Source organism: Vanellus vanellus (genome assembly GCF_965231255.1).
Source record: "Vanellus vanellus genome assembly, chromosome: 4".
NCBI classification, from domain to species: domain Eukaryota; kingdom Metazoa; phylum Chordata; class Aves; order Charadriiformes; family Charadriidae; genus Vanellus; species Vanellus vanellus.
In genome coordinates, this window is record NC_138909.1 from 56,099,239 (window position 1) to 56,111,764 (window position 12,526).

The 12,526-nt window shown below is 41.1% G+C and overlaps 1 protein-coding gene across 1 annotated transcript in view; it reads right to left on the bottom strand.

The window, feature by feature from the left end:
* SORCS2 (sortilin related VPS10 domain containing receptor 2) overlaps positions 1-12,526 on the bottom strand; it is a gene marked incomplete at both ends in the record, with an annotated part of 571,047 nt that overhangs the window by 373,759 nt on the left and 184,762 nt on the right. The window contains one exon of the mRNA XM_082482792.1: positions 10,953-11,020. Coding sequence (XP_082338918.1) covers positions 10,953-11,020 — 68 coding nt within the window. The remainder of the gene's footprint in view (positions 1-10,952; positions 11,021-12,526) is intronic.

Genomic DNA, 12,526 nt, shown 5'->3' on the forward strand with positions numbered 1-12,526 from the left:
GAATCATACAGAAAGCACGACCATACATCCTTTTCCTGCCAGAAAGGAAAGCTTGAAAGACTGGATTATCAGTAGGTTGTACGATGTAGATGCTTTGGAGCTGAACTGTTAGTCTTTTTGATATTAAGAAATTGCATTTTACTGCATGTCTGCTTTACTTGTTTCCCTGGCTTTTGCCCAGAGGTGGCTGTATTTCACCGATACTGCGATGTCTTTTTATCATGGGGTGTAAATCGAACCACATGCACCCTCTTCAAGAAAAACAATACCCATTTGACAAAGAAAGTATGTACCAGATTTGAAAAAAATAAACTAACACAGACAGGTGCTTTTCAACAAATAGACAATAACAGGTTTTTCCCCCGCCCCCAGATTGAAATTACAGTTTCAGACCCTATAATAGAAAATTGGGATCAAATGTGCTAACAGGTCACAGAAATATCTACCATCAGTCAAAGCAACTATGGGGGGAAAATCCCTGCCATCAGAAGGACATCAGCTCTGGAACAGCTTCAAAAGCCAGACTTGGAGCTGACGTGTCAGGTAAAAACACAAAAACTTTCTGTAGGCACGTAACACCTCATCCAAAAAGCAGCTTCTCCAGTCTGGACTGGAAAAGTTCAACCTGGAAGTGACAGAAAGCCAGTCCTATGAAAGAGGGAGGGTAATAGCTAGCAAGAAAAGACCACTAGGAGAAAAAATTGGTGAGAGAGTGAAGTATCTTTTTTGAAGGTTAGCTCGAGAATGGCTATTTGTTGAAGCAAAATAAGTTGCTATCCCTGTTCTATATACAATAGGAGGAAATGACGCCGAAGGGGAAAGAGGGGGAACAGAAGTAGGAAGGGACAAACCCAAATATCATATGAAAACAAAACCAAACAAAAACCCAAACCAGAAAGTAGTTGGAACAGAGCTTCGATTGACTAATCAGTCATCTGTTCCATGAGAGGTTGCAGGAAGAAAGAGGAAAAACTCTTAACTAACCTTCAATATTTCAGAACACCCTAAAGAATCAAGACATTTAAATCTTACCGTAACACGGGTTTAATTTTTGCAAACTACCCGCACCCCCAAATTCGTCAGCACATAAGATTATATTTACATTTTAAAAACTGGCCTCTCTGGAGTTTTTAAGTGTCCCAATCCTTACCAAATTAAAGCAGAGAAAGCTGCCTAACAATACAAAGTTCCTAATAAATAAGTTATGTGGGAAATATTGCCTTTGTTATTTTCACACTGAAAAATATATTCCATACTGCAAGCATAATGAGCATATAAAACATTAACACTACATTTTTCTATACCATTCTGCATAATTAACTATGCAGCTGTTCATTCATTCAGCCCCAACAACCAAATTAATTTGTAATCAGTTCACAGGGGATGCACTAGAGCAGACTGCACATACTACGAAACAAGTGAAGCTGCTCACATGCCACATACCACATCAGTGACAGAAGGTGCCCAACACTAAGAGAAGCAACGGGGGGTTGCAACCCAGTATTTTCAAAACAGCAGCTGAGAAAAGGCACTTCATCATTAGTTGCCTTGTAGTGAAACGACCGGTAAGTGTTTTTGGACGGTTCTGTGGCATGTTAGTGCTCTCTGACGGTCTCCTGTCCTTCTCAGGCTCAAGCCAATAACTTTGAGACAAACGTTAAACACCCCTAAATGTTACAGCTCCTTCGTATTATTTGTATTAATGCAGCATTACAGCCCCAGCACTGACAGGGGTCCCACTGAACTTGTACAATCAGTTCTCCAAATTACTTATATTCCAAAGAAATAAATCGGGCAAAGGCCAAGTGGAGAAAAGTCCAGGAACAGCAGGTTCTTCAAACAAGGTCACACAGTAGGCTGAAGGTGGAACCAGCAGCATCACTAGTTGCTGAGTGCAGTGTCATATCTACTTTACCATATGCTCCCCTAAGCCAGGACTTCACCCTTTTCAGGTTTTAAAAATATATCCTATTCAGGTTTTTATACCTCATTCATCATCATAAAAATGCGATGAGCAATGAAACTAGCTGCTTTGATTATGGTTTCTTATTTATTCCATTTTGCAGCGTGGCAAAAGAAACATTGCTTAATATATATAGTGTCATTCCATCTGCCCTAGGTTATGGGCCCCGCACCTCCCTGCTGTGCTGGCCTGCTGACAGTGGGAGTTAATGGATGACAATGCAGCAAACTACTTCTGATTAGCTAAAAACTGATGGCTCAACTGTTTTTATACGGATTTCATACAGAGGATTCGTGCCACAATAAAAGCTCCGAGATTGCAATTTTCAGCTTGATCGTATAGAAGTGGATCATGGGCAGTGCCAATGCAAGCTTCCCTCTTTTATGCTGGGAAGGATGGTGAAGGCAACACACACAAAATGACAAACCCCACTGACGGCTAATGCATAGAAAGACATTGTTTCTCTACTCCTCGTCTTAAACCTGTCTGCTGAGGCTAGCAAGAAAGATGATAATTTCTTGTAGGGAGGCTTATGCAATAAGATACCACGACAGATCTGAGGAAACGCCAGTGAAGTGGCTTTCCTGAACTTCCTACTGCTACCAACCTGGATAGGTTTTGGGTAGGAAAGATTGCTTATTCTATCACTATCAGTCCCAGCCAACAGGAATCTACTTAAAACAAGAACCCGTGGTACAATTCCCACAAAGCCTGTGCCTATAAAAACTGTTTATGATACCAGTTCCAGTTAAAGCAATCAGAAATTCTATGACTTAGGTTCAAGTTGCTCAAACGGTAGGACAGAATTCTTCAACCATTTAAAATAGTTATTCTTTCTTAATAAATTGACTCACTTATTAACAGGTATATCTCACAATGATGCACCCAAGAGTGCTGAGGGAGCTGGTAGAGGTCATTGCTGGGCCACTCTCCACCATCTTTGAAAGGTCCTGGAGAACAGGTGAGGTGCCTGAGGACTGGAGGAAAGCCAATGTCACTCCAGTCTTCAAAAAGGGCAAGAAGGAGGACCTGGGGAACTACAGGCTGGTCAGCCTCACCTCCATCCCTGGAAAGATGATGGAACAGCTTGTTCTGGGTGTCATCTTGAGGCATGTGGAGGAAAAGAAGGCTATCAGAAGTACTCAGCATGGATTCACCAAGGGGAAATCATGCCTGACTAATCTGATAGCCTTCTCTGATGGTGTGACTGGATGGATAGATGAGGGAAGAGCGGTACATGTGGTCTACTTTGACTTCAGCAAGGCGTTCGACACGGTCTCCCACAGCATATTCATAGGGAAGCTTAGGAAGAGTGGGTTAGATGAATGGACAGTAAGGTGGATAGAAAAACTGGTTGCAAGACAGAGCTCAGAGGGTTGTGGTTAGGGGCGCAGAGTCTAGTTGGAGGTCAGTGACAAGTGGTGTTCCCCAGGGGTCAGTACTGGGTCCAGTCCTGTTCAATATATTCATCAACGACTTGGATGAGGGGATAGAGTGCACCCTCAGCAAGTTTGCTGATGACACAAAACTGGGAGGGGTGGCTGACACACCAGAAGGCTGTGCCGCCATACAGAGAGACCTGGACAGGCTGGAGAGTTGGGCGGAGAGGAATCTTATGAAATTCAATAAGGGCAAGTGTAGGGTACTACTGCACCTGGGGAGGAATAACTCCATGCAGCAGTACAGGTTGGGGGCTGACCTGCTGGAGAGCAGCTCTGTAGAAAGAGACCTGGGAGTCCTGGTGGACAACAGGATGACCATGAGCCAGCAATGTGCCCTTGTGGCCAAGAAGGCCAATGGCATCCTGGGGTGCATCAAGAAGAGTGTGGCCAGCAGGTCGAGGGAGGTCATCCTCCCCCTCTACTCTGCCCTGGTGAGGCCGCACCTGGAGTACTGTGTCCAGTTCTGGGCTCCCCAGCTCAAGAAGAACAGGGAACTGCTGGAGAGGGTGCAGCATAGGGCTACCAAGATGATTAGGGGACTGGAACACCTCTCTTATGAAGAAAGACTGAGGGAATTGGGTCTCTTTAGTCTGGAAAAAAGACGGTTGAGGGGGGACCTGATCAATGCTTATAAATACTTAAAAGATGGGTGTCAGGAGGATGGGGCCAGGCTCTTTTCGGTTGTGCCCAGTGACAGGACAAGAGGTAACGGGCACAAACTTGAGTATAGGAAGTTCCACCTAAACATGAGGAGGAACTTCTTTACCTTGAGGGTGGCAGAGCACTGGAACAGGCTGCCCAGGGAGGTGGTGGAGTCTCCATCTCTGGAGACATTCAAAACCCGCCCGGACGCGTTCCTGTGCAACCTGCTCTAAGCTGGCCCTGCTCTGGCAAGTGGGATTGAACTAGATGATCTCCAGAGGTCCCTTCCAACCCTGTGATTCTATGATTCTATGATTTAACTTATTTTCAAGAAGACAGAATAGAAGAGAACAGAAGAGAATCAACCTGTAAAGTAGCAAAACTCCCATGCTTGAAGATATATTAAACATGCTCAGCAGCCATGCTCCAACCAGCTGCAATGAAACATGAGGTTACTACAAGAGCCTTTTCCTAACTATATAAATCACAGCTTTCCAACTGGATCTTAATCCATCTGTCATATATTCTTTGTGTATTCACAAACTAGTGTAGAAACATGTAAACATTTGAAATCATCATCACCACTACAAGTTGTTGAAGGCTTGGAAGAGTAGTTATGGCACAGCGCGCTCAACATATATTCAGTAGAGAATTTTGGATAAACTTTGTAGCTTTTACTTGCTTGTGGGATTTAATTTTTTCAGTTCAGACATACGTACTAGGCATAAAAATATTTTTGAAATGCTATTATGGTAACACAGACATAAAAGCACCTCCTTAAGCTAAGTCCCATGCCCTTGAGAGCCATTTAAGTGACATTTCTTTCAGAGGAGTCTACAGGTCATGACTCAGGGAATGGTTCCCAACACCTACGACCAAAGCTCATTCCTTTATTGAATAGCCAAAAACTACAGCAAAAACATGATAAAGGATGAGTGCAGCACCAACATAACAGCAAGGTTAGTGCTAATATGATGGGTCTTGGTCTTAGGGAAGACTATGGTGGGTCGTGTGTCCATTAGAGCATACACTACAGAAGCACACTGCAACATCGGCACCCTTTAGGTCCCGAAGTCAATACCACTGCCTGTCAAAAACGTCAATAATCTCTTCAATATCTTGCACATTCCAAGGTTTGTCAAGACATGCTCCTTTCATTTCATTTGTCTTTTACATATTTTTCTTACCTCACACCCATAATAAAATCTCGCTGATCGGCTGAAATCCACTATTTTCACTTCCTAGCTATGATTTTACAGCTCATTTAAAAATGCCCTAAATAAATGTAAAATAGACTTTCCTGCACTATTCAACTCATAATGATGCACTGTAGAGTATTAGCAAGACAGAAATTGCAGCAAAGATAATGAAAATCTTCGTAATGCTATTAGGTGAATATGGAAATATGATTAAAGAGAGCATAAAAATCTGTTGTTCAATACCAGAAATAAAATTCTAATTGTGGGACTGCCTTTTCAATGGTACTGCCCAAAACCTTTTCACAGTGGAACAGGTGTAAATAAGGATATAACAGGAGGACAAAAGAGCTGCACAGATATAATTGAGGGCAGTCTGTTTTGATTGCAGAACCTGCATTACTCAGGATGATGCATTAGCCAGAGAAAGCACAGTTAGACATTAGATCCCAAGCTGAGTTCGCTGGGCTAATAATTAGAAAGGCATTTCTTTTTTTGTTTTTACTTGGAAAAAGAGCAAATTTGATATGGAAATCACAGACTCAATAACTCCATCCCTCGGGGCCATTTCTACAAAGTCACTTTTCAAAGCAGAACCATAATATAAGACCATCTGGAAGCACAAGTCACTGCAGAATACAGTTGCTCACTTATTAAGATGTACTTCACACCAAGAAAGAATTTTACTGGGGCACCAGACTCTATATTGGGGTTTTTTGTTTTGCTTTTTAAATTAATTTCCCTAAATAGGTGAAATGAGTTTCACCTACAAGTCCAAAGAGTTTGGAAACAAATGCCCCTACTCGTTTTCTCACACTCTGAGAGCCACAGAGGGTCTGGAAATTTTACTTTCTTGTGTGGTACGTTGTTCGCTGCATCTACCACAAAAGACTCTCCTGCTCTTTGTAGGCTGGTTTTTAACCTTGGTGTAGGCATGCACCTTTGTGACAATGCCCAAAGTGCCATGCGGTCACTGTGCACTGATTGTTACTGACTGTCAGTGGGATTGTACAACCCGGTCTTGCCCTGAGTAGGTGGCTTTTTGTGGGTGTAGATAGAAACAGCTGTGCCACCAAAGAGAGGATTTTCCTGACTCCCTGAGGTTTGTAGAGTCTCATGCTCTCCATGAGGCTCACCCCGAGCTCATCTGTGAGCTCCCACCTCCAGCTGCCTGGCCACCGACCCAGACTCACAACCTCCTTGCGCAGCGCTGTGACTGCGCTCCCTCCTCAGGCTGCATTTGGAGTAAGGAGTCCCAGGATCTTCAGCCAGGGTATCCAACCATATTTAAGCAGTCAGAGAAGTCTGTTTCTCCATGTAGCAGTTCATTAGTGACAACATGGGGCAAAAAATCCCAACACCTCCGAAAATGGACCTACTTGGGGTTTGGCATGCAACGTTGAGAGGAGTTAACAGTGCAGTTAACATCAAATAATGCCGTTTGTTTTGCTGTGGTGAAGCAATAACAACATGGTGAGGCCACTGGGAACAATGGCAATTACACAGCAAGTCGCATTAGCACTACGATATCATTACAGCTTGATAATACACAATCAAAACTTTATTAGCAATCATCAGCGGCATCTATTATTCATTGCTTAGATCAAGTTAAGGAGGGCATGGCTGCATGCAGACCAGAAACAGGACTCTGAGCCAGCCTAAGCACAGGCTTGGAAGCCAATTCCATGGCCATAGAGTGCTTAGTCACTGCATAACCTTCAGCAATCAGCTACCACCTCAGGTGCCTCGTGTATAAAATGAACTAATAATAGAAATAATCTATTTCAAAGAGACATTATTAGGATTAATTAACTCAAGTGTGCAGGTAAGTATTAGTATTAAATTCTTAGTGGCTACCAATTCAAAGTTAAAATAAGTGATTGTAAGGTTCAAGTACACGTGTCTAAAGCTGCAGGCATGCAACCTATGCAAGCAGGCAACCGAGGTTGTAAAATATGTGCACCTACACATTTCTGCACAAACTGGTCCATAAAGCATATGAAAACACATACTCAGGTATCTATTATCCTATATGATCTGTTTGATTCAGGTCATCATACAGTAAACATGATGGATAAAGATGTGTGTGGACTCTAATAGGAACAGCACTAGTATGCAAAGTATCTTCAATACGTGACAATTTGCGAAGATAATTTCAGTACCTGAATTTTAAGTTTTAGTCACAGTATCAGTTTTTTCCTTATGCTAATGAGGCCTAACACAACAAGCAATCTGTATTTCCAATATGTACTGCAGTTTAGAAACTCTAAAAACAAACCTGAAAACAATCCGGTGTTCAGTTATTTTAATTTATATTCAAGAGGCAACCGATGTCATCTCGGTTTATTTCCCTAACTTATTTTGAGTCAAGTAATGATACAATTTACCCCAACCTTAACAATTACTTGATAAGCATATTAGCTAAGTATCAGCAATAGCTGACTAGAGAAGCACACCCTGGTGTTCTCTAACTACGTGCTTCCACCAAGATTATGCCTCCACCTCTTCAGTGTAACCAGACATGGCTGCTACTAGTAAAAACGTGTTAAGATTTTCATTATCCAGCACCATTTTCCCCTTTTATTCAACAATGAAAAGATTCCAAGGTAATTAAAATTTAGGCCTCCCAATCCTATAACCCGACCTGCGTGGGCAGGCATAAATTTCCTACACATATTAAGAATGCTCTACAGAGGCACAGAAATCCGTCATGTAGATCCACTTCCAAAAATCTATCTTCTTCGCTTAAAGCGCTCCTGGGCATCTACCTCTGACTGGTGTTTTTACCCACCATTTGCATTACTCTTAAAAGTTTGACTGCAATCCAATGTCACTAAAGAACAAATAAGTATCACTGGACCACTGAGTCACCCTTCCCTTCTTATACCCAGTTCCACTAAGCAAAAAAAAAAAAAAAAAAACCAACAAAAAAAACAAACCCACATTTATTTTGAGTGATGGGAGAAAAAGAGAGAGATGAAGAAGAATTATGTTTTAGAGGAAGAAAAGAAAGACACAGTTTCAAGAAATAAAAGAACCGATAAATGCCAAGCTAGGATAACATTTACTGATTGGCAAGATGAAAGTGGGAGATTAACAACATTAAAAAATTAACCTGGTGGGGATTGATCACATCATAAAACAAGTTTATTTTCACTTAGAGACTTTAAGAATATGAAATGTCTGGTATGATTTAGCCGGGCAAGGTAGGAAGAAGAAAAACACTGGACTGATTCAGGAGATAACCAGATAGGATCTATTCCCACTAGGGCAGAGATACCTCACAAAGGTCAGTGGCTTCTGTCCGCTGACAAAAAAACCTGTAACATTTTTCACATGTTTTACTGTATATTTGTTCTGATGCAAATGAGAGGAATGCAAAAGAGAATCAAACAAAAAAGTTTAAAAATATATACGTTGTGCATTCTGGGCAGGCTGCCAATGTGAGTACAACACCTCGGTTCCATCAGCAAACATGGAGCCTCACCAATGTACACCCAACCATTTCACACAGAGAAAAACCACAAGAGTTCCTTGACTTCAGGGACAGTATTTATTTTTATTTTACTTAGTACAAATAATGAGCTACATCTCAACAGAGAGAGACATTACTTGATATTTTTGCACCAGTTGGTGCCATTTGTGCTTTTCCAGATCCAGGCACTTTGTAACTCCCCCAGTCTGACAACCAGCACGTCCCACTTTTACACCAGTGGGCAGAGGTGGAGGAAGGAGATGAGCCCAGAGCAGAACATATCTAGGGATGGATCAGCTACCACCCCTGGCCCAAGTGCTAATCTTAATCACTTGCTGCCTTTCAGCTTTTCCATCTTGGTTTTATAAACAACCAAAGCATCTGGTACATCTATTACTTGTGAGTAACAGGGCCCGATTTCCCTATGATGCACGCTAGCATTAATTTTATTTGAATGCAGTTCACACCAGTTCTTCTTTACACCAGCTGTCAGCAAGGTCTGAATGACCTTGTTTGAAGTGTTTATGTTCTCAAAAGAAAGCAACATTATCTGAAGCCTGGTTTATGTTTATTTTGAAAGAGCAGAGTTTATTTTGAAGAGTCCAACTGAATAAGTTTAAAGGACTGCTATGATAGATTACACTGAAGCATGGATAGCAAAACTTGAAACACATTGCACATGTTGTATGGGCCAGGGGCATATAACAGGAAAGCAATGTGTGCTTACGCAGTTACGGGTGTATCCAAATTGCCATTTGGTTGTCTTCTTTGCACAAGATGTTGGACAAAAATTAAACCAGAAACAAACGTGCAATTAATTTTGCATCTTGTAAGTTTAAAGGAAAATTACAAATGAACCATCATAGCCCTAAAAAGGCCAATCCTGAGCCAATACTCAGCAGTCTCCATTTGATCTTACTCTCTTTCTTGAGCACCCCCTTTTTATGACTAGAAGTTTCTTTTTTACTTGAAAATCCCCTTGCGCTCCATGGACCACTGCCCCTGGCCACACTGTACTATTCAGCTACTAGTACGACAACAAGGTATTGCAAAGATACGCTGTCACGATGAGAAATCCCACAAGCTTAAAACAATGCAGCCTCCTTCAAAGCAAGTAACAAGGCTGGTGTGCAGCACGTCCTGGTCACAGACTTTTCCCCCTCCCTATTCCCTTCCCACTGCTTTGCTCGGATTGTCTCTGTAAAGCTCCTTACACAGCAGATGAAGGTGAAGTCCCCATACAGGCTCTTGGGACAGTATAAAGTTTACAAGTACCTAAGCCATAAGGTATTACATAACCCATTTGTTTCTAGACCTGAAGCTTATGGGCTACATAAAAATTTCACGTAAGACTCCTCAAATAAGTCCCCTGTCATTTATAACAACAATTTAGATATCCCAGCAGAATATTGCAAGAATATTTCCCCTGCTACAGATAACCGAACAAAAGTAGCATAGCAAACATTGGAACAACTTGGTAACAGTGAAATACTTTCACTTTTGAAGTGCACATAATGGGTCTCCAAAAATTTGTGGTGGAAGATTTATACAGATACACAGAAAATTAGAGCCCCAAAATCCCACTTATCAAAACAAAATTAACACAGGAGAAGGTAACCAGTATGACTTACCCTAGCCCTGGTTTTGTGCTGCTATACACCCAAGCGCGCAATTTGTGCAGACGCAGGCAACAAGCATATAGATATCTTAATTCACAAATGTTGAGGAAATGAGGATCAATTTAGAAATTTATTTGGATTACTACATATTCCCAGTTGTCATAAGGCACAAAACAACCTGCACTGGTATTATATTTCATCCAATTGTGACTGCTTCCAAATCAGGATTATTCACTAACGTCAATACAGTACTCAAGAGCAGTAAGAACTCCCAAGAGACACATCCCAGCACAAAAAGTATTTCAAAGTTTTTATGTAACTTTGATGCAAAATTTCTAAGAAAAGGAAAAGAATGGCAGCTTGCAAAGTGGCATCAGGAAGGTACCTTATACTTTCTATCACTGTTTGTCTCTACTGTTAAAACTCGTTTCAAACCCTTTCTTACTGAACTGCATTTAAGGAAGAGAAGGCGTAAGAGCTGATGACAAACAGGATAATCCTGCTATATTAGCATCAATCAGCTAACCAAGTCAACTCAGCAGCAGTTTCGAAAGGGAAAAGAGACGGATCTATTCAAGAATGGGGGGTAGGTTATAGGAAAAGCAGAGAACTTACCTCCACAAAGAGCTCTCCAGCACTTTCCCCATGTCAGTATGGTAATATTTGGTAAGGATCAAGATCACCTAAAAAGAAAATGAGAATAAATATATTTATATATGTAAACTGCTATAAGAAACATAAGTAGGTCATGGGCCGCGTTATTCTGGTGAACGCAAAAGCAATGGTCCTGAAAATCTGAACTGTATTTCATTTTATTTTTATGTCTTACCAGTTTTACTTTTAGACTGCTTTATTTCCTTTCTCTTTCTGAGAAGAGTGATTTCAGCACTCAAAGTTTTGTGCAAACCTGGTGACATTGTGAAAGATTCCGTTTCACATGACTGGTGGAGTTGGAATAGTCACATAAATCCCACCACCACATGACAGCCCCCAAGCAATTTGTATGACTTTCTCAGCAGGAAGAACGAACCAATCTGGTTGCTAGTTTAAATTTAGGAGACAACTCTCTTGGACATCTGCAGACAGCCTTTTTTTTTTTTTTTTTTTTTTTTATCTGAAGTGTTAAATAATGGTTATTAACTTTGATTATCCAGATAACAAATTCAGGCAGAAAATGAGCTCTGGTCTTCCCTACAAGGTGAGAAATGCAACTTTCGTGTCTATCATTTTTTGTTCCTAGAAGTAAGACTTTTTTTTTTTCCTTCAAGAACCAGCTCTGTGCTCTGTGAATTATTCATCTACATCACGAACAGCCAACAACACACACAAACAAATTTCATCCACAAAACATCTTCAACCTACGAGAAGAGTCAGCAAGAAACGCTTTCCGTTCACTCAACATCTGACAAATTCACTGGTCAAACAACGTAAAGCACTAGTCCATGACTGGTATATCAATTGGAATGCTATGTTTTCTATCTAGATAACTTAAAACAGATTTCCCTCACTTGCTGCCAGTCCACATTAGTGGTTCTTATACCCACGTTCCCATAGCAACCCCACTGAGAATGAGAAGAACCTCTGGTTCCTTGCACAGCTGTTGGCTTTCTTTAATGCGGGGTCAACATCAGTCTCCAACAGCTTGAAGTGTGCTGTTATTTAGCTGGCACTTCCTCCGCTCCTGACCACCAGATGAAATCTCCAGCAAACAGCAACTGTAGGCATTCACTTTGATTATTCAGATAATTAATATGCTGATGATACATTTATGCCACGGTCTCTGTATGCTGGAGCTTGTGAGAGAACAGAACTCCAGACCACGGGTGTTATGTACGTGGCGCTTTGGAAATAACACAACGTTTTGCAGAACTGAGCTATAATACCAGTCTCACTCAGGGGTATCTCAGCCTAATGAATTCACAGCACATATTCCTGGATGTATTTGGTAGAGGTAAAAGCAGAACCAATCCCTAAGTCACAAATAGTATTATTCTCTCCTATTCTTAAATGAGTCACAATCTACCAGATCACTTTGTTGGAATTTGGTGATTTATAAAAATAAAGACTTGGTTTAAAATAAAGCAAGAAAAAAAAAAAAAAACCCACAACAAACTTTTACTTTTAAATAGGTTACTACAAGACTTACAAAGCCAAGAGAAAGAACCATTTCCCAAAGGAGAGAGTATCTA